We start from the raw sequence: 21,939 nt of genomic DNA, 5'->3' as shown, positions 1-21,939 counted from the left end.
CATTATTTCATTTTCTTAAAAATGTCTTCTTTGCTCTTGCTGCAAGCCTTTGGCAATCACTATTCCTTCTGCTTGGAATCAGTTTTACCCATACTCTCACATAATGGACTCTTTTCTGGTAGTTAAGTATCAACTGAAATGATAACTTCTCAAATAAGCCTCTTTTAGCTTTGTCAACCACCTTTGTAAACCACTGTTACACTACTTTTTAAAAGCAGCTATTTATTACACTACTAACAGGATGAAATATTATGAAATTATCTCATTTAAGTTCACTAAGCTGTACCCTATATGATAAAAGAACCTATTTTTTTTTTCCAGTGCTGAGAACAGTATGTGGCACAAGGTGGAATATTTAAAATATTGTATAATGAGGGGCTGGGGTTGTGACTCAGTGGTAGAGCACTTGCCTAGCACTGGTGAGGCACTGGTTTTGATCCTCAGCACCACATAAAAATAAATAAATAAAATAAAGGTTAAAAATACTGTATAATGGATGGATATTAAATTTTTAAAAATTACTAGATCTATTTTTTGAAGAAAAGAACTAGCCCCTGCAGGGTCTGGTTAAATCAGACACATCCCAAATAATCACTATAAAAGGAAATAGCTACAGGACCCTATAAAGAATTTGTACAACATGATATAAAAAGATTTATTCTTTTTATATGCATGTCTCAAAGTATTTCCTTAAAAATACACTTCTTTAAAATTATTACCTCTATAATATCTTGGCAAAATATTTAAGAGCAAAACAGCACTACCTAAAAGTATTCTACACAACAATTTATGCTAAGAAAAAAAAAAACATTAGTAGACAAATAAAAACCTTCCCCCTTCAACAAATAATAATTGCAAAAGGTAATATAATCTTTTTTGGGTTGTGAAGTAAGGCAGAAATATAAAAGATCTCATTTATTTCCTAACAATGAATACCTAATTTTCCTCAGAAAATATGTAAGTTTCTCATATTAAAAGTATATGTCTTACTTAACACAACATCCAACTCAAGTATTTTATTATATAAATGCCTATTGATACAACCAAAGTATATAAATATATAAATTATCTGTATAATAAACAGAAGAACATGTATTTACATTTGTAAACATAGAAAACAATTTCTCTTTAACTGTTCATGTAATGGAAGTTGACTTCATTTTTGTATCCTTTCATTTTCCTGAAATGTAGGTATCAAAGTTAAATTTAACCATGAGTTTGAATTTAAGTTTTAATAATTTGTCATTGAACACTAATTTACAGATGGCATGGCATAACCACATGGCAGCATGAACTGAGTGTTCCCATTTAAAAATCATCTCAAAGAACATCTAGATATTTGCCTTAATTCAAAACATCTGGTTTTAACATCATTTTTTCCTATTCTTGAACTCTGTTTCAAGGTTTCTCCACAATGGAAACAGATTTAAGACATATTATCCATGAGCATTTTCAATCATAATCCCTACCCTATTTGAACGCTGTGAGGTAAACTGGCATTATTTTAGGGCAAAAGTTTATGATGCAAAGTGTGGCCTAGGACACAGAAAGGAGAGGTGAGAAGACACAGGTCTCTATTTTGTCTTCAATTATTTATTTGATACTCTGTCTCACAAGCTTCCTATCCTGTATTCTCAGCCACCTCCTTCTTGGGAATCTTCCACTCCCTTACATCTGATGAAAAGTTTTACTCTAGGGTCCTAGGACATCACCCCAAGATCTGTGGAGAAGATAATCTGACAGTAAAAAGCTTTTCTTAAAACCTGACAATAACCAAAAGGTGTAAATATGATCTACTTTCTCCACTGATTAATCTAAAGATCGGGAACTAATAATCAAATTTAGGATAAGAGAACAAATGGCAAACACCTATAAATTTGAAAAAAGTTTAATTATATGATTCTTCTTATACTATTTAATTATACCATTCTTCAAGTTAGGATGATATGAAATCTGCATAATAAAACTCCAAGTGTCAGAGAAATTTTATTTTTTAAGTAATGAAGGAACAGATTTTGGAAAGCATAGAAAACATAAAACTAAAACCAAAGAATATAATCAAAAATTAAAAATAACTGCATGAATGAAATTCATTTGTAAGGCATCAATTTAGTCAAGCATATGCTCTTGTCTAAATCAGAATATGTCAACAATGTAATCACTGAAGTGGTGATAAGAAAGGAAACACGATAAATACGATTCTGTACCTACAAGATATAATTCAGAACACAAACATTAAAACTGAAACAGAATTCAATATCCAATCCAGGTAAAGCACAAGGATACAAAGCCACTAATATTTTACTAATTCTGGAATAGATATAAAGAACTATTGAGGATTTAGAAATAACAGTATGATGAGTTTGTGAGAGGATTACATGTAAGGTCTAGACCTTATCATTAAAGAATACATAATTTAAAATTGAGAAAAAAAAAATCCTTTAACAATACCAGGTCCTGAAAGGAAGGATGGACCCAACAAAATAGCACCACCAAAAATCAATTCAAAGAAGCAAAACTACTATTGTATCACCCCCATACATGCTGCAGAATGAGACTCTCTCCAATTAGCTTCTGTAGATTGTTGCAGCTCAGACGATTAGAGTTAGTTGCACAAAAATTGTCTCATTCAGAACATGCTTTGAGAGGGTTTACAAGATCCCAATGGAGCTTCCAAACTTGCTTTGTTTTCCTAATTGAAAACTTAGAAGGTAATAACCTCCTCTCAATTCATAGAAAGCCGGAAACCCTAGGATACAAAGCAGTTTCCAAAGAAATTTAAAATAAAATCATGTATCATTAAAAATTGAACAAAACAAACCAAGCACGTCTCCCAAAGAAAGCAAAAACATGCCTTTGAAACAAACAGTAAGTCACCACTGTTCATTGCAGAGTGGCATGTCAGTTACAGAGTGGCAGAATGAATGTGCAAGTTGCCAAATTGAACTAATTCATGTTCTGAATTAAAATAAAACACCCTCAATGTTGTAGGCCACTTCTATTCAATAGTATTCCTAGGGTTTGCTGTGATCTGTCTTGGGAGAAATGCAGGCATTGCACAGCTGCTTTGGCTCATGCTCTGCTCCTCCCAGGCATCCTTCCATGCAGGATTCCTTCACTGTACTGCATCTAGTCTTTCTTCATGGAGTGACCTACATATTCACATATGTGCCAGAAACACCCAAGGATAAGGAGGAGGGGAAAGCTGCACAATTCTTATTATAAGAAAGTAACTGGAAAACTGCTCTTTAGAGCAAAAGAAGAAATCAAGATCCACTTTCCAGTGTAGCCTCAGTACTTCCAGTTTTAGCTATTACAATTCCAGTAAGGAATTGCATACAATAATCATGAATGGTCAGGTTACCCCAAGAGCTCAAGATAAAACTAATTCCCCTTATCCGGAGAAATGGATAAAAGCATTCATTTCATGTAAGTTAAATGCATTCATTTGCTCATGTAACACTACTGCAAGGTCTTGAGTGAGGGCTTATAAAGGGTATGAACTGAAACTACATAAAGATGTTTCCCCAAGGAATTTCCAGTATCAGTGGAGAGTTATGACAAGTACATAAATCACCATGGAAAAATATAGAGTGCTATGATGAGATTCATCAGTGTTCTTAAATCTAGCACTCAAACACAAATATGTATTAAGCACTAATTATGCAATGACTCCTTTAAGCATAGTGATTCTAAAAGACATATACATAAACATGTATAAGATATTTTTACACTCAATGAGCTTTTACTATTCAGTTGGGTAAATATAAAACAGATGTTAAAATGCAGTAATCATATATCCTAATCGCTGCTGCATCCTCAGCACCTGGCATATAGTACATCCTTGATAAAAGTGGGTTTTATGAATGGATAATTAACTGTGCAGATACTTGTGTGTACATGTGCATGTATATGTACATGGTAATACATATACAAGTTAGCATTGCATATTAAATGAAATGTGACACCTGTAGAAAGTGTTCTTCCCTGTGTTAATTAAATGTATTTCACAATAATTTTCAGAAGATAATCTTCCATTATAAGCACAAATATAGAAGACATTTGTAAAAACTTGAAGGAGGAAAAATTGACTTTGGGAAAATGCTCTGTGGGAAAGCTCTACTATAAGAGACAGGTTTGTTCCACATAAAAGGGTTTTATTCCAGATGTAAAATGGGTCAGTCTGTACCAAACCACAAAAGTACACCCACATATGTACTTAACAAAGAAGAATACAGACTGGAAATGCAACATTAGTTATTAATTCTTAACAGAATATGTAGTTTACTAAAGCAAATGGAATCACCCTCCACCTTGCTCTCTCCACTGTACAATCAGTTATGACTTTTTATTACTTCTAGTTTTTACTAGCAATCAAATTCATTTCTCTCCCTTTCTATTCCTACTACTAGTAGCTCAATTCATGACTTTCTCACCTGCACTATTGGCCTCATTTTCCACCCTCTGGTCTCAGAGGTCTTTCCAATCTATCTGAGCAGGCAACTCCTACTCAAATTTCTTCAATAATTCCTAATTTCCTGCAAGATATTATTAGCATTTCTTGCCATGACATACAAAGCCCTTTGTGAATTGGCTTACATCTGTATTTTACTACCTTTTCTACTGAGACTCTTCTTTTCCCACCTACTATGTCCAAATATACATGTTTTCAGTCATATCAAACTTCAGGTAAAAGATAGTCTAGTAGCTACAGAGAATAATTAGAGACACAATTATGGTTCTCAGAGATTTCCATGTACTTATTCTTAAAGCCTTTGAATACAGTAACATACACAGCAAAAGTGACTTTTAAGACATGATTAAGGATTGCACCCATTGCAATCACAAGGATCCTTATCCTTATAGGAGAGAGACATGAAGGTCAGAGTTAGAGGGAATGTGACAACAGAAGCAGAGGTCAAACAGTAAGATTAGAAGATGCTATGTTGTTGGATTTGAGTTGAGGAAGGAGGCACAAGATAAGGAATGCAGGTGGTTTCTAGAGGTTGGAAATGGCAGAGAAACAGATTTTCCCTGGAGCACCTTAAAGGAGTGCAATTCTGCTGACACCTGGATTTTAGAAACTCTGACCTTCAGAACTGTAAGATAACAATTGAAAGTGTTTAAGCAACTAAATTTTTGGCAGTTTGTTATGATACCAATAGGAAATGAATGCACTACACTCATGTGTTTCATGGTACTAATTTTTGCAAGGTCTTCAATAGCAGAGATGGATAATTGTTCAACTTTTTAATTCCAAAGAGAATTCAGTCCAATTGCTTGTTTACATCATGTTTTGTAAACATTTTCTAAGTTTTAAAAGTACCTAGATTCAGGCATGGTGGAACACACCTCTAATGCCAGCTACTGGGGAGGCTGAGGCAAGAGTATTTCAAGTTCAAAGACAGCTGGGCAACATAGCGAGGCCATAAGCAACTTAGCGAGATCCTGTCTCAAAAAAAACAAAAAGACTGGGAATGTGGCTTAGTGGCACCCATAGGTTCAATTCCCAGTACAATTAATCAATCAATGTAACTAGAAATGACTAGCAAGTATGAAAGAATAAAGATTATTGCATCATTTCCAAAGTCAGTTCCAAAGCTATGACAGATACGAATATTTTATAATATGCAAAACACACGGTTAAATAAGTTCTCTGTATGTTTCCAAGAAAAATGATTACCAAAGTTTTGGGTAAGTTATATGAAAATATTTCAGAATATGAATCATGGACATGGAAAAATAAGAATGAAATGATCAAAACTGACAAAGATCAATAATTTTACCTTATTTCTTTTACTAAAACTTCTCTATATTTTTTAAATAAGAAATTCAAAAGGCAAATCTCTACAACTATCTAAACATTTTAACCTTTTTTTATATCCAGGTATAGCTGATGTTGATCAATGTTATCAATCATTCTGTACAATAGGAATGCAATAAATGCTTGTTAATACTTGTATACCAAACCAAGCACTTTGCCTTTTGAGAATATCAAGATACTTCCGTACCTAAGACAATAAAAGCAAATATACTTATGTGCATTATATCTAAGTTCTCATAACCAAAAACAAATTATTTCCAAAGTTTGTGAAGATCGTTAGTGTTTGTATATGAGTCTGTGCGTGTATGTATGTGCATATATTTGTGGTGTGTGTGTATGTGTATTATATGCCTTTTGTTTTAAAGGGCATTTATAAGTACTAAGACCCTTTGGAAATTTATCATTAAAAAAAATCGCTAACAAAGAATTCTTTCTTGGACCTCATTCATTTGGTATTTGCAGAAAATGACAATTGCTTTTTCAAGATATGTTTGTTAGTGGTTAGTGCTTTCTAGTTAGCTCTACTACCCTTTGGCTCTCACATCTCCTATTGCAAGCCCAGTCCACTAGACCAGCAGGAAAATGCATGCCATGAAGCACAAATCCATTAATCACACATTCTTCATTTCTACGAGCAGCTCTTATTTACATTAGTGAGCAACTGAAAAATCTTTAATGTCTTTTTCTCTTTCTGATACCTGAACTATAAAATCATGTGACTTTAATGGCAACAACAAATTAAAAACATATTTCAATATCCTATAATATGAATGTACTCATCCACAAAACTTGACTTCTGTAATATAGGGCTATACATTGACATAATGATAATTTCGTGATATATACAACTTTTCTCTATCTCCTTAAAAATCTGAGTCACAATTTCTATTATAAAAATATATCAAAAATTACAGCAGAAGCACAAATACTTTTTAAAACCAAAATAAATGAATTGGAGAAAATTAATGTTTGGAAAACATCAGGACCAATTAAAATAATCTCTGAACAATAATTCCTTGGAAATTTTCTTCCCATGTTTATTCTCTTGCTGCATTCTGTTTATTACTGCATTTTTATCAAACCTGAAAAGCCACAAGATGGCATTGGAGAGTTCAATTACTTTATAGAACATAGTTATAGGAAAAACTAGAAGGATACTCTTTTCAGGTAGTTTTTCTTTCTTCTAAAATGACAACAAATTTAAGAAAAAAATATTCATTAGAGTATGGAATCCTTCTCACCATACAATCATTTACCTTTATCATTCACAATATAATAGTTATTTCATACCAATACAAGGTTAATCAAATATGCTTTTAGAGCTCAAAGCAAAATGCCAAAGGCCGAATTTTACTGAAATCAAGGTAGAAGTAATTAGAAAATATTTTAGTACAGTTAGTAAAATATGAATGACAATTCATAGTGTTTAGACTATACATAAGAGGCGCCCTGACACTTTTTAAAGAAATATTTATAAATACCCCTTGAATTTTAAACTTGGCAAAGTTATCCATTGTTGTTGCCTGAAGGCCACATTTTCCATTCAAGGTGTCTTGCATGGAAATCTTAAGAGACAAAGGTCTATCAAAGGAAATTTGCTGTAAATAAGCAAAAATAGACAAACACAGCTTAGTATTTTGAACTACCAACCCCAATTTCACCTAGGTACACCATCACCTCCAAGGAAAGGAATATTTTTAATTTAGCTATGTAATGACATACCACACAATTTTTAAACAGCAACTAAATTCATTTTTTTCCTTAACCAAACCTTTGTTTTACAATGACAACTTCAGCTTCATGGTGTTAGTACCAACTACATAGCATCAAGTTAAGTGTAGTTAACAACAGACCTCAGGTACTCCTGCCCCAAATTCTGCCTTCTAAATGGTTAATTGATGTGCTAACATATAAAATATGTTACAGAAGGAAAGCATCACTTATTTATTAGTAAGTATACATTGAATATGTGCAAAGTTTATGAAATGAACAAAATGAACTATGTTTTCTACTGATTATGTTGTCATTCATAATTGCTACTTTATGAAAGAGGAAACCAAAGATGTTAAAGGTTCAGGGATTTGTCCCAATCAACAAGGCTTATTAGGAACTGGTTTGAAACCCAAGTCTCTTAATTTCCAGTGCTATGGAGTTCATAATATTCACCTGATCAACCTAAACCACTTATGGAAAAATAACTGAAAGCAAGTGTTTTTAATGATCTTTGTTGTAGATGAAAGTTGAAATGTCAATATTAGCTGTCTGTTGAAATGTCCTGCCAAGTTATGATAGTCAACATGAGGATTAACCTTGACAAATTATAATACACTTGTAAGTCACCTTTCTTATCTGTTTGTATGAACTAAGGGAATGAAAATTGAATCAATATTGCCCTACCTTCAGCAGGTTAGTCTATGGCAAACATATTTCAAATCTAGTTAGAACACTTTTGATTGAAAAAAAAATCCTTCCTATAGTACAATTTTTTCATTAGCATTATTGACCAAGAGTATATACTTGGTTTACCTAAATAGAAAAAGCACAATTTCTAAAGAGTTAAAATTTAAAAAAAATAAATAGCACTTCTAATATACTGATTTGGGGTAATAGAGGTGCTTTTTTTTTAAATACATGTGTGACGTCAATTTCTTTCAGTCTCCCTTTTATCTCACTCTCTACATTTCCTTGAATGTTGATTTGGTGACTTACTTACAGTTAACTGGCTCAACTCTATGAAGTTCAACATTATCTCTCATTCATTTAGAGGCTTTCTCTTCCTTTTGTTTCCAGGAATACATTAAATTCTCTTTACTTCTCTTTTAACGTCCTTTTAGTCTCTTCACCTGATTTGCTGGGCTCTCTCTACAAACCTCTTCAAGGCCAGTGTTCTATAGGACCTTTGATCTTTCACTTTCCTTTTCCTCTTTTCTCCTTGCATGCATTCCGTGGATGATTATTATTTCATGCTACACTTAATATAAGGACAATTTCAAAATCCACAACGCTTGCCCTGATTTTGTTTGTATATTGAAAGGAGCTCTCCTAAAAGATATGTTTGCCCAGACCTGTGAATGTGACCTTATTTGGGTAGTACCTTGCTCAAGTGATCAAGTTAAGGATCTCTAGGTGAGATCATTCTGAATTATTCCAGTGGATCCTAAAGCCAATGACAGGTGTCCTTTTATGAGAAAAACGGAGATTAGAGACTAAAGAAAGGCCTCATGAAGATGAAAGAAGAAATTACATCATCACAGCCACAAACCAAGAATCAACTGAAGCTACCAGAAAATAGACAAGGCAATCAAGGATTCTCTCAGTGCCTTTAAAAAGAATGTGACTCTGTTCACACCTTGAATTCACAGATTCCTGGCCTCCAGAACTGTGAGAGAACAATTTTTTTATTATTGTATGTTGTCTAATTTGTGGTACTTTACTATAGCAGCCTCAGGAAACTAATATGAACCCAGACTGATAATCCCATTTGTTCAATATTTCTAGTGACTGCCCCAACTCAAAATGTTCCAAATAGAACATTCCATCCCCTATCCCTGAATAAATTTCTCCTTCTCTACTCCGTAATTGGCAACACCATCAATACAATTTCTCAAATTATTTTGCAATTCATCTCCAAACATTCACCTAATGTTGTTTAGTCTTCTTCAGAAATACATTTTCAGTTCCTCTGACTACTTTTCTGGTCCTCAATATATCTCCATATAGTTTTTATTGAGTCCCTGATTGGTCATTCTTAAATTCCACTATAGTCTTTCCTATAGGGAGTGTTATCTGTCCAAAATCATTTTTTACCATGTTGTTCTTATGTGAGATCCACAACAGTTTGTTTTCCCTTCTCTGTAAGGACATTTTTGCTGACATAACTGCACAAACATGTGTAGCATCTTAAAGTCACAAATACCTTTTTACTGTTCTCTTTCAACAAGTGGCCATTTCAAGTTTCTCTGCTGTGGGGATCTTTAATGTGATTGGCAGAATCACAATCCTCCCATTACAGAATGATTTTCTTCACTTCCTTCTTTCTAACCTCCCACATCTAATTGATCATCAATCAAGCTAAATGAATTCTAACTTTAAAATTGCTCTCTTCTGTCTTCTCTGTTCTCACTGCTGCTACTTTAAGTCAGAAAAATTATTTTTGTCTCAGGGGTTTTTGTTGTTATTGTTGTTTAAAGATACAGACTCCTTCAGGCTACTACAAGGAAAAAGAGGTGTTTCTGAAAGGGTATATGTGGAATGTGGATGAATCTTAAAAGATCCCAAGCTCCTAAGCATCAATAATGTCTGTTTATTCTCTTTTTTCCCTGTGGCTCTTCCTTTGTTTGCCCTGCTTTCTTTACCTGTACCTCACCTTCCTTCTCTCTCTCCCTCTCATCTCCTCTTTTCTCTCTCTCTCACACACACACATATACACACACACCTTTTTTATTATGAACCATGGATCACATGGCCCCCTTAACAATTTCTCTGTTCTTATCTCCTCCATTACCACCAAATGACCATCCTTTCTCTAGTCTCCAATTTACTTCAAAAAATTTGTTTGAATTAGTTAACTACAAGGTGTGGTAAGCAGAAAAATGCCTCCTCCCCTGAAAGCTGTACACATCCTTCTCACTGAAACACATGACTATGTTATATTACATGGCAAAATGGATTTTGCAAATGTCATTAAAGATCTTGAGATGGGTAGATTATCCTGCATCACCCAGGAAAGCCTAAAATAATCACGAGAGCCCTTTTAACAGAAAGAGAGAATGAAGGGAGAGTCAGAGAAGATGTGATGACAAAAGCAGAAGTAGGAGTGATGCAGCACCAAAGAAGGAAAGCAGATACTAGAAGCTGGGAAAAGGCACCAATATGGATTCTCCTCTGTAGCTTCCACAAGTTCCAAATGATATTGGACATCTGGTATCAAGAAATATAAGGTAATACATTTTTGTTGTTTGAAGCCACAAAATTTGTTAAAGTAGAGGTAGGGCACTGATGTCCCAATGTTCCTAATTTTCCAATCCATCTTATGGATCACCTTCAAGCCTACAGTTGATATCCCATAGATCAACAGTTCATCCTCTTCTCCAAGCAGTGGCTACCTGTGTTGTATGTCTACCATGAAACATCAATTCCTTAACAAAGCCTAAAATGCCCATCTAGACTGGCTCCTTCCTACTACTTTCTCTCACCTCTTCCACCAAATATTTAGAACTATGTATTCCCTTTTTTACCCTTAATACAGTGCCACACTACTACATTTATATACTTGAGACAGTCTCTTCCCCACTGAAATCTTTCTCAACTTGGAAGATTCATCCATGTTGGCTTTATCTTCTCCATGTGAACTGGTTACAAATGAGGTATCATTCCCACAATTGGCATTAATCTGTGCCAACCCTATATAAAACTGTACTGACAATTTTTATTTAAAATGAATAAGTTGACAGTGAAATGCACAGGTATATCAGATGATTGCTATACAATGACAGTGAATGATTGTATTTCCTTAAGTTCTCTTTTTTGTTTGACTTCTTATTCCAATTAAAGAATCAATTCAAATGAATATTAAGATTACTCTAGATCTAAGTTCAAAAATTATAAAAAATACAATAGAAGAGGAGAAATATTTTTCCTACAAAACTTAAACTGCATTTTTTATTTCAAAAAAATAAAGAAACTAAGTATCGGAAGTTTGGTCTTACAAGCTATCCCAGAGGAAAATAAGGAGAAATGCCACATACTTTTTGACATATTTCACCACTGAGAACAAACACATGGTAACATAATAAAGGCAGATGCTGGGGGACTAGGTTGTCTCTTAATCATGTGGAATTAAGCTCATTGACTTCCAGGAATGCCCAAGAGAGCAGATGTACATAAATCACATTGACAAGAGATGGAAGAAACCTACTATATTTTTCATTCCTATTCAGTTAAATCTCACTTTCTTTACACTATATACTTTCTGTTACTTAAAGAAATGAAGATATAGAGATAACAAAGATTAGAACCTAAACCGTGTCTTTGGTTATTTAACTGCTACTGACTTTTATAAATTATTTGGGCCTAAATTCACAAGTTTTGGAAAATCCCTTGAGGCTCACCTTCCTCTTACTGTCAGCACGAATTGCATCTAAATCGTTTTACACAAACAGGTGTCCCCTGTCAGGTTCCAGAATGAAGAGAAGATCAACTCCCTGCAGCAATCCTTTTAGTCTCTAATAGCTAGCTGCTTGGGGAATTTCATATATCTTAAAGCCCCTCTAGAATAGTATGCACTCTTTGGTTTATACAATATAGCCACTTATTCTTCTCCATATGCTCTAATAACTATGAATACTTCTTTCCTATATTGAATTCACTAGCTTATTTATCAAGTATCAGTAATCATGAGCTATATACTTTTCATGATGGCCACTACTGAGCAATATCATTAAAACCCAAATGTCCACACAATATTAGTACTTCCTTAGTGTTAAATGTAGTAAAAGTCCAGTACATAAATAATTGAAGAATAATTTTCCTTTCCTCCTAACAGATTTTGAACTATATTCCAAACCTGTGAAAACACTCATGATCTTAAAGGTTCATGTTCTTCATCTAAACTCTTAACATGTCCTAGATATTGCTTATTATGAGTTTATGTCTTAAGCTTCAACAGTCTCCTATTATACATTATACTGACTTTAAGGGAAAAGCTACTTTTTGTTAAATGTCTCTATTTTATTTTACCTTTATCTTTCTAATACAGTATTGATTCTGCAGCACCCTCACTGATCAACCTCAATCTGAACATTAAAACCATTCAGCCACTGATTCATGTAATCATTAATTAAGACATTTACTTGAGCCCTGAATCTATTTTAGCACTCCGTTTTGGCACTATATGTTATATACATGCAAAATTCTTGATTTTTACACTCAATATCTTATATTTTGGGGATGGATGAAAGCAAAGAGAAATTTACAAAAGCCAAATCATCATAGACCCTTTTCTCTTCTGTAATTTCTATATACAGGCTCCACTAACTTTGCTTCTCAACAGTGTCCTAAATTCTTCCACCAAATTACAACTTACACTTTAGTTCCTCCATAGTATTAGTCATACTTTGTCCATACTAATTCTTCAACAATTTGTATGATTTCCCTGCTCCCATGGTTGCTCAAATTCTCGTAGATACAACCAATTAATACACACACACACACACACACACACACACAAATGTTGCTGACAAAGACCATATTAACCTCTTTGAATGGCCTGGTACACACAGAGCATTTTAGGAACTTTAACTGAACAAAATAGTGACAATATTTTAATAGTTAAAATGTTCTACAAAGACACAGTGGCAATATAAACAGATTATTTAATTTGCAGAAAAATACCCTAAAGGAAAGAAGGAAGGAAGAGGGGAGGTGAGTGAAGAGGGAGGAAAGGAAAGAGGGAGGGAAGTAGAGGAAGGGAGTAAACAGAAGAAAAGAAAGAAGAAAGGGATAATCAAGAATATTAAGCTACATTTTCTAAACTGGTTGAGATACAAAGATTCCCCAAGCACACGTGCTTTACATGTTTTTGTACAGAATTCTTCAAATGACAGCAACTCAAATGTTTACTTCCTGAATTGCTCTAACACTTCACACACTTGAGGAGGATCAGTAATATTGATAGTCTGCCTGTTTCTTCAAGTATTGCCTATAAATTTTTAAGTACAAAATGGTTCCAGGAGAAAAATCTATTGTGTAATCAAGGGTGAATATCTTTTTCCAATAATATTAAAGGTCTTGATTTTAAATGTATGCACAACCTTAGAGACCAAATATAATCCTTATTTGTCATAACATGCACTTATACGAAATGATATTTAACCCAAAACATTACAAAGTTTTATTTTTAATATTTTAATCAGGATGTTATAACAATATAACTGCTTTATTAGATTTAATTTTTTCCTTAAATTAATAGCAATAGGGGTGTAAGCCAATGTGATAAAAATAATGCATCTCCAGCTTGTGATAAGAGTCCCTATTGCTTTCAAATTAGGTCTGTTAATGAGAAACAAATACTTCTAAATTTTTGTGGAATGACCATACATGTTAGCCTAAAGTAAACACTACACACAATTAACATGCCATAAAAATTCAACATTAGAGTGTGCATTATATTCCTATTTTATATGTACTCAACTAGTAAAACTATTCTGATTTTCTAGAGGTCACAGTGAGTTTTAAAAAATCTTGTAAAAGAAATGAGAAAAGCATCGAAACATGTTTACTGAATTTTCACAATGATTAATAAAATCAAGAATAAAAATAATTAAATGATAAGAATAAAGAGCAGGGATAAGCAGCCTTCTTGGTTAATATGCAAGATCCAACATTAAACATTGATTCTGAATTCCTAGCCTTAGTGCCTTTGGTTTTATAGGTTGGGCTGGGCATGAAGATTAAGCCATTAATCTTTTGAGAAGAAGATGCCAAGTATACACCTCTTCTACTTGATCTATGGAGATCAGTAATGATGCTATTCAGTAAGCCACATATCTGCTTTTCTCATACAAAGGTGCCACAGTAACAAACATTATTTGAAACGAATCCAAGTTGAATGAATTGAAAGCTTATGGATAAAATAGTATTCATTTTCAAATTTCATCCTTAATATCCCAAAACAAACCAAGTACTTCCATCCATATGGGACTTAATATAGATGCTGGAAATAGTGATCTTAATTCAAATTCTAGAGAAAGGCAAAATAAGCAGGCTGAAAAACCCTAGTACCTGCCTTATTTGTATCATTTTATATCATTATTAGATATAAAATCGTATTTGGTTTAGTTAACACCTGTATTCATAAATTGAAGACAGCAAAGTCTCAGAACTTCCACCTCACAGCAGCATTGCAGTAACACCCTCCTAAAATAATTATTTATATCATTTAAAAGAAAAATTGAATTTGAAACAGGTTAATGAGTTTTCCCAAGTCTCTAGAGCAGGAGATATGAAATTTACAGTTGTCCCACATTTCTAGGTCTGCTCTATAATTCTCAAATATACCAAGTAATTCCCAATTTGATAAAACTTCTTGCACCCAAATAAGAGCTTATACAGAATGGACCTGTGACCTCTATTTTATGAAAAAAGTCATGTGTGCATTTCAGTAAATGAATCATAGATCTGACATTCACAGAACTGACAAAACAGATTTTATATAATTTTGTGGAATAACTAGAAAATTGAGTTTTTTAAAACATTTAATCAATAATCATATTCCAACCCTAAGAGATTCCTCTCAATTAAAAATACCTCCCCAAATAGATTAAATAATGTGAATCATAGAAACACTATTTTTCACATTGCTTGCACACACATCAATGGCATATACAGCAGCAATACCAAAAAGTTCTTGAACCAATGATTGGCTCAATAATATACCTTTTACTTTCAACCCTGAACCAAACCCTTATCCATGCACAAAACTCTTCCCAGTTTCTTCCCAGACTTTCTTCCCAAAAGAGGTTCATGTGAGCAAAATATCTGTCTATTTTCCTTGCATGAGGCTTTTTTCATTATATCATCAACATGAATTTGAAACCTCTTAATCTAGGGGAAGGAGATTGTTGCTGCACATCCCCATTTCAATCTTATCATGCCCTCTCCTTTCTGAATTCCAAATATTCAATTCTTTTTTTTTTTTTTTTTTTTTTTTTTTTTTGGTGGTACTGGGGATCAAACCCAGGGCCTTGTCTACCGACTGAGCTATCTCCCCAGCCCTTCCAAATATTCAATTCTTGATATACAACTTTTAACTTTCTGCAGCCTTATGAACATTAACTCATCTTCTTTTTCCCCACTGTCTCTCTGGAACTAATGGAGAGCACATCCTGATTCTAGCAGCTAAACACAATGTATTTCTTCCCTTATGCTTAAAAGGTATAACTTCAAAACTTCTGTAGCCTTACATCAAATGTGAACATGTCAAGTCGTTGTATTATTACTGACATTAAATTCTTTCTCTCTCTCTGTTTTTTGTTTGTTTGTTTGTTTGTTTTTGTACCAGGGATTGAACCCAGGGGGTGCTTAACAACTGTGCCTCATCCCCAGCACTTCTTACTTTGAGACAGGATCTTTCCAATTTGCCTAGGGCCTCACTAAATTGCTAAGGCTGGCCTTGAACTTGTGATCCTCCTTCCTCAGTCTTCCAAGTGGCTAAAATTATAGGCATTCACCACCACACCTGGCTCAATTCTCTTATATACTTCCCTAATTCAAAGTATCAACAGTCCACTACAGACTCAGATAACTGATAACATGAGAAGTTTTTCATAAGATTCAACACTGATCTACTTACAGTGCCTTTCATTACCATTCTAATCTTATCTCTATATTTCCTTACTAAAATATTATGGTGTGTCCCTGTGACATTTTCTTAAATAACACTGCTGCTTTCTTTAAATGCTTCCAAGTGAATTCAGCAAATCAGTTGAAGTACAAACCTAAAAGAATCTGCCCTAAGCATAGCCGAGAATAAAATGCTAACATTAAATGTTAACATAAAAAATACACAATATTTCCATGCAAAAATCAAGATGACACTCTGTAAAAGAATGTTGAAACTCACATATAATGAAATAAAAATGCAAGCTTTTCATATTGAATTCAATCCAATTCAAAGTAAACACAACATAAGCTACGTTCATACCGACTCACACTTTTATAATACACTATTAATATACTCCACAATTTGCCTATATCTACATCTCCACAATGTGGATTCCCAACAATTGTCGACCTCTCAAAAACAGCACATGTGTAAATGTATCACCATCACTTTAAGCCATAAAAATGAGGGAAAAAGAAGGAATACTTCTTACCAGAGCCTCTTTTGGTCACAACCTTCAAACTCTGAGTAAAAGTAGCATATAAGAGAATCAAATGCGGAATCGGAGCTTTCATCTTCCAGCTCTTAAAGGCTGTTCCCTATAGCAAAGATAAGAAGAAAAACAGCATTTTTAAAGACACATACCAACATTATAAGATTGTTTGTAAGATATTTGATCAAGCATGATTGGGGCAGTGAATTACACACACAAAAAAGAGCATGAACAGGCTATTACATTTTCCCATGTGTTGTGTGGTCCCTAAGTTTAATCAAAATTAATAATGCCAAAATTATGTCTCTATAGGCTTTTCAAAATGCTTAAAAATCTTATATTCACTTAAGAGCTAGAAGTTTTTATTTAGAGGCCCTAATTGTATTTAAACAGGTGAAACCATTCCTTCCAAAGGACTATTTTTCTAGCAATTCACTTTTAACATAAGTTGCCAATACTGACACTTAAAAATAACCCATGCTGCAATAGTGTGTGATTGTATTCATTGTCATTTTGAAAATCAAGAGGAAATCTTACATTGTATGCTGCTAAAGATTTAATTGTGATTTTGAAAGTCTCTTTTTAAAACATCAAATAAGATACTTCCAGAGAATGTTATGACTTTTGTATCTATTACGAGAAGGTACACTGTGGATGAAAGCTACAAAAATATATAATTTCTTTCTATTATAAGACTCTCAGTGGGATACCAGAAAGGATGCTACCCTTGTGTCTGGATTTCACAAGGGGAACTTTTTCACTTGAAATTAGCAATATATACATCATCTTCCTCAGAAAATCATCCCTCTTTTCTCCAAGCTTCTTTTTTAAATATATATTTTTAGTTGTAGGCAGGCACAATACCTTTGTTTTATTTTTATGTGGTGCTGAGGATTGAACCCAGGGCCTCACACATGTTAGGCGAGTGCTCCACCACTGAGCCACAACCCCAGCGCTCTCCAAGCTTTTTTGAGATAGAAATGACAAATTTGTATACATTTAAGGTATACAACATGATGCTTTAATATGAATATAAGTTATAAAATAATTACCACAATCAAGTTAGTTAATGCAGTCATCTCTGGACATAGTTACTATTTATTTGTGTTTGGTCAGAACACTTAAAATCCACTTTTAGCAAATTTCTAGTAAATAATGAAGTAGTATTGATTACATTACCCCATGCTGTATATTAGATCCCAAGAATTTATTCATCTCATATCTGCAAGTTTGTCCCTTTTACCAATATTCTCCCATTTTCCTCAACTTCTCCCAGTCTTAGGCAATCACCTTCCACTGTATTTCTTTTCTTTTGTGTATGACTAAAATAGTAGAGCTAAAAGACTGAATTTCAAAAAGCAGCAAGTCAGAACATAGTTTAAAGATATTGTCAACCCATGACAGCACAAGTGTCTTTGCAAGACATTTGAGAACTCATCACATCTAGCTTTCCATCACTATAACTTTATTAATGATGAGGAAGCAAAAAGGGTGATTTGACATAGTTTCTGCTCTCCCAGAGACAGGTACCTCTGAATACTTTGAATGGTTAATTGATTCACATTACTAAATGTCTGTTAAAAATATTGTTTTAATTCACAAAACAATATCAAAATCCATTCATTGGCAGCAAAGTGTCACCTTCATTTTAGTGAGAAAATCAGAGAATTTATAAAATAACACTGAGAATATGTTATTTTAACTCCAGCACACCTTTAAATGATGATAGTCTCTGTCAGTTTTCTAAGGACCTTGGGTTCATATAAAGACATAAATGAAACCTGGTTCGAAGAGCTGATTCATCAGACACATCTGAGAAACTGCCACAATAAAGTATAAGCCTGAGTCATGCATTCCTCAAACCCAAACCCCATTTCCCAGCCACCTCAGTAACTGGAGCTGCAGGAAATCTTCAAGTTGATATCTTCAGCCTTCAGGTTAGCAGTGAGAATCAGTTCCTTTCTCAGTGTGAGTTTAATCAGTGCTGCCCAAGAAACTCCAGGATCCAACTATATACTGCAAGCCCTTCCAGCTTAACTATCTTATTACTTTAGTCTTGTTCAAAATACTATTTCCTTACTCATTTCATTTCTATATGGCACACAGTCTAGTTTGCAGTTCTATTTCTTAAAATTAAATTGGTTTAGAAAGCATCAATTTGGTAACATCAAGATCCTTAATTGAATCTCTTGAAACTTTGCCTATTAGGGAAAACAAAAAGAATTACATCACATTTCACAGACTTGATGTCTTGTTCAATCTGTAATAATCTTTACAAAACTATTTCAAGAAATTTATTGTATCTTAAATCAAAAGATGAATTTTACATGTCTTGTTGTAGATATTTAAGCTTTGCTGTACTGGTGGCAAAATTACAATTCTTACCCAGAAATAGCAATGAAAAATGTATACAATTGGCCCACCTCATCAGCAGGGGTATGTCCCAAGACCTTTGGTTTTGCCTGAAACCACAGATAGTACCAAGCTCTGTTTATATGATCTTTCACCACATATACACATATTATAAACTTTAATTTATAAATTAGAAGCAGGAGACATTATTAACTATTTTTATTATAATTGTAAAAATTTTGCAGGTCTGTAATAAAAGTTACATGGTTTATCTCTCAATATTTTATTGTACTATGCTCACCCTTCTCATGATAATGTGAGATAATACAAGGCCTATGCGTTAAGATGAAGTGAGGTGAATGATCTGGGCACTGTGACATAGAGTTAGGATACTACATCAGCACTGTGATAACCACCACAGTTGACCTGGTAACAGTGATGACTACAAAATGAGTAATAGGAGTGTTTCAGATACATGGTAGATACACTAGATAGAGGATACACTCATCCCAAGTGAGACTGAGCATGACAGTGCAAGATTGTCACACTACCCAAAACAATACACAATTTATACCTCATGAATTATTTGTGCAATTTTCCATTACATATTTTTAGAGCATGGTTGACTGGAAAACTGAAACTATGGAAAGTGTAACTATTAAGGGGGTTACTGAATAATCATTTACTGAGGTTCTCATGTAGTTCATACTATCACTGAAACAATTTTAAGACACTTCCAGTTTCTGGAAGGGTGGGCCTAAAATTACTTACCTGTTTCATATTAACAAAAGCACTCACCACTTAGCTTCACATAAACCACTATTAAATCATAGGCAGAATAATGACATCATACTGGTTAAGAGCAGTTATGTTTATCTGCTTTCTTAGCCCAGCTTTGCCACCTATCAGTAGTGTGCTTTGGGACACATCATTTATCCTCTCTGTGACTAGTTTCTTATTTGCAAAGTTTTCTAACAGTATATATAGCATATTGCCTAGAACAGCACTGGCACATAGAAAGAATTTAATAAATGAAATTTGCTGTTGTTATTATAGTTGATTGCTGTTATTATTAGTAGTAGCATTAATACTATTATATAATCAACTCACATCTACTCCCTTGGAAAATTTCTATATATACCAGTTTTATTTTTCCATCTTTCCCCATATTATTAGCTTATATACTTACTTATATATTTTTTCTATTCTGCTAGACTTGATGCCCCTGCAGGGTGAATGTGTATTTTATTCCACTTTTTATTTCTAATTCTAATGAATGCTAGTTGAAAAAGTTGATATGTGAACATGAACATGGCTTCTATTACATGCAGTTCAATTACAGCATTAAAACTCATCATTTGATAAACTTATTGAGCATATACTACTTACAAGATGCTGTGCTATGGTGAAGTGGGGACACAAAGACAATGCAAGACAGTGTAATAAAGAAGGTTCACAGACCCATAAAGGAGACAAATGCTTACCTACTTGATTACACTGGTCCTGTTGCCATATGGTGAGTATAATGTGCTGAGGGAGTAGAGGGAGCAATCTATTCATTCTGCAGCAGGTTGGATGACTAGTGAAGTCATTGGAAAAGGCTTTCAAAAGAAGAAACCTTTCATGGAGGCCATGAATGAAAGATTTGCTAAGGGAAAGGGAATGCTGGGTCCAGGACAAAGAATGAGTGAAATATTCAGTGTGGTAGGCAGAATAATGCTCCACCATCACCAAACATGTCTACGTGCAAATCCCTGGAACCTGTTACCGTAAGTTCAGGATTTTGAGGTGGGAGGTGATATTTCAGGTTCACCTAAATCAACTACAAACTTTGTTAGAAAAGGGCAGCAAAAGTATCAGATTCACACAAAGAAAATATAAGGATAGAAGCCAAAGTCAGAGGTTCCAGTCAGGGGTACTTTGAAGATGAAATAACAGGCCATGAGCCAAACAATGTTTGTTGACTCTAGCAGCAATAAAATTTAAGTAAACTGATTCTTCTCTAGAAATACAGGTTTTCCAACACCTTGATTTTGGCTCATAAGATTCATTTTTTGATTTATTAACTCCAGAACTATAAGTTAAAAATTGAGGCTGTTTCAAGTCACTCAAGTTAGTGATAATTTGTTACAGCAAGAAAAAAAAAAGAAGTGAAATGGCAAATTTCTGAATGAAGTGCAAATACACCACAGGTTGTGAACTATAAGGATAGAAGTTGAAAACGTCAATATAGAGTGTTAGTACCAAGATATAGTAATAAATTGGAACTTTTCCTTCATGCCACCTAGAATGTTTGTTTGACTCACCTATTATCAAATTTAATTATGCAAGAACATTTTATGCAGTTTAACTCTTTTTTAAATCATGAAAATAATATACATATATTTAACAGTTTCCTCAGGGTATAGAGGATAACTTATCTTAGATTCTTCCTGGTCCCCTTTCACACAATCCCAAAATTCTTACAGTAATGACATTGAAGAGTCAATGAATGCTCATAAGAGAGTAATCTGAATTGTTTCATAAAACATAGGTTGAAGGTAGAAAAAATTAGCTAACAGGCAGTGGAACAGGATGAGGAGGAAGATAGTTAGCCTTAAGACATAATATTAAATAATGGGAGAACAAAATATATTTCAAAATAAATAGAATTCTAAACCAGATCTAAAGTACATAGATTGAGATATGAGACCTATTATAATACTATTTGCCAATACATAGAGATACAGAAGATATTTGGGCAATGAGGATGGAAAGATATGCAAAATTATATTGAATTTAAATTGTCTGTGGAATTATCTTGTATTTTATTTAAAAATACTATCCAAGGGCTCAGAATGGGCTTATAAATAAGCCCACCACTGAGGGTAGAGAAGTTGAAGGATAGCT

The 21,939-nt window shown here is 33.7% G+C and overlaps 1 protein-coding gene across 1 annotated transcript in view; it reads right to left on the bottom strand.

Annotated features, from left to right (window-relative positions):
* Nucleotides 1–21,939, bottom strand: part of Il1rapl1 (interleukin 1 receptor accessory protein like 1) — a 1,316,339-nt gene that overhangs the window by 1,090,539 nt on the left and 203,861 nt on the right. The window contains exon 2 of the mRNA XM_047536575.1: nt 16,699–16,804. Coding sequence (XP_047392531.1) covers nt 16,699–16,804 — 106 coding nt within the window. The remainder of the gene's footprint in view (nt 1–16,698; nt 16,805–21,939) is intronic.

The sequence above is a fragment of the Sciurus carolinensis genome, chromosome X (genome assembly GCF_902686445.1).
Source record: "Sciurus carolinensis chromosome X, mSciCar1.2, whole genome shotgun sequence".
Taxonomy (NCBI): domain Eukaryota; kingdom Metazoa; phylum Chordata; class Mammalia; order Rodentia; family Sciuridae; genus Sciurus; species Sciurus carolinensis.
This window is presented reverse-complemented; position numbering and strand designations above follow the sequence as displayed.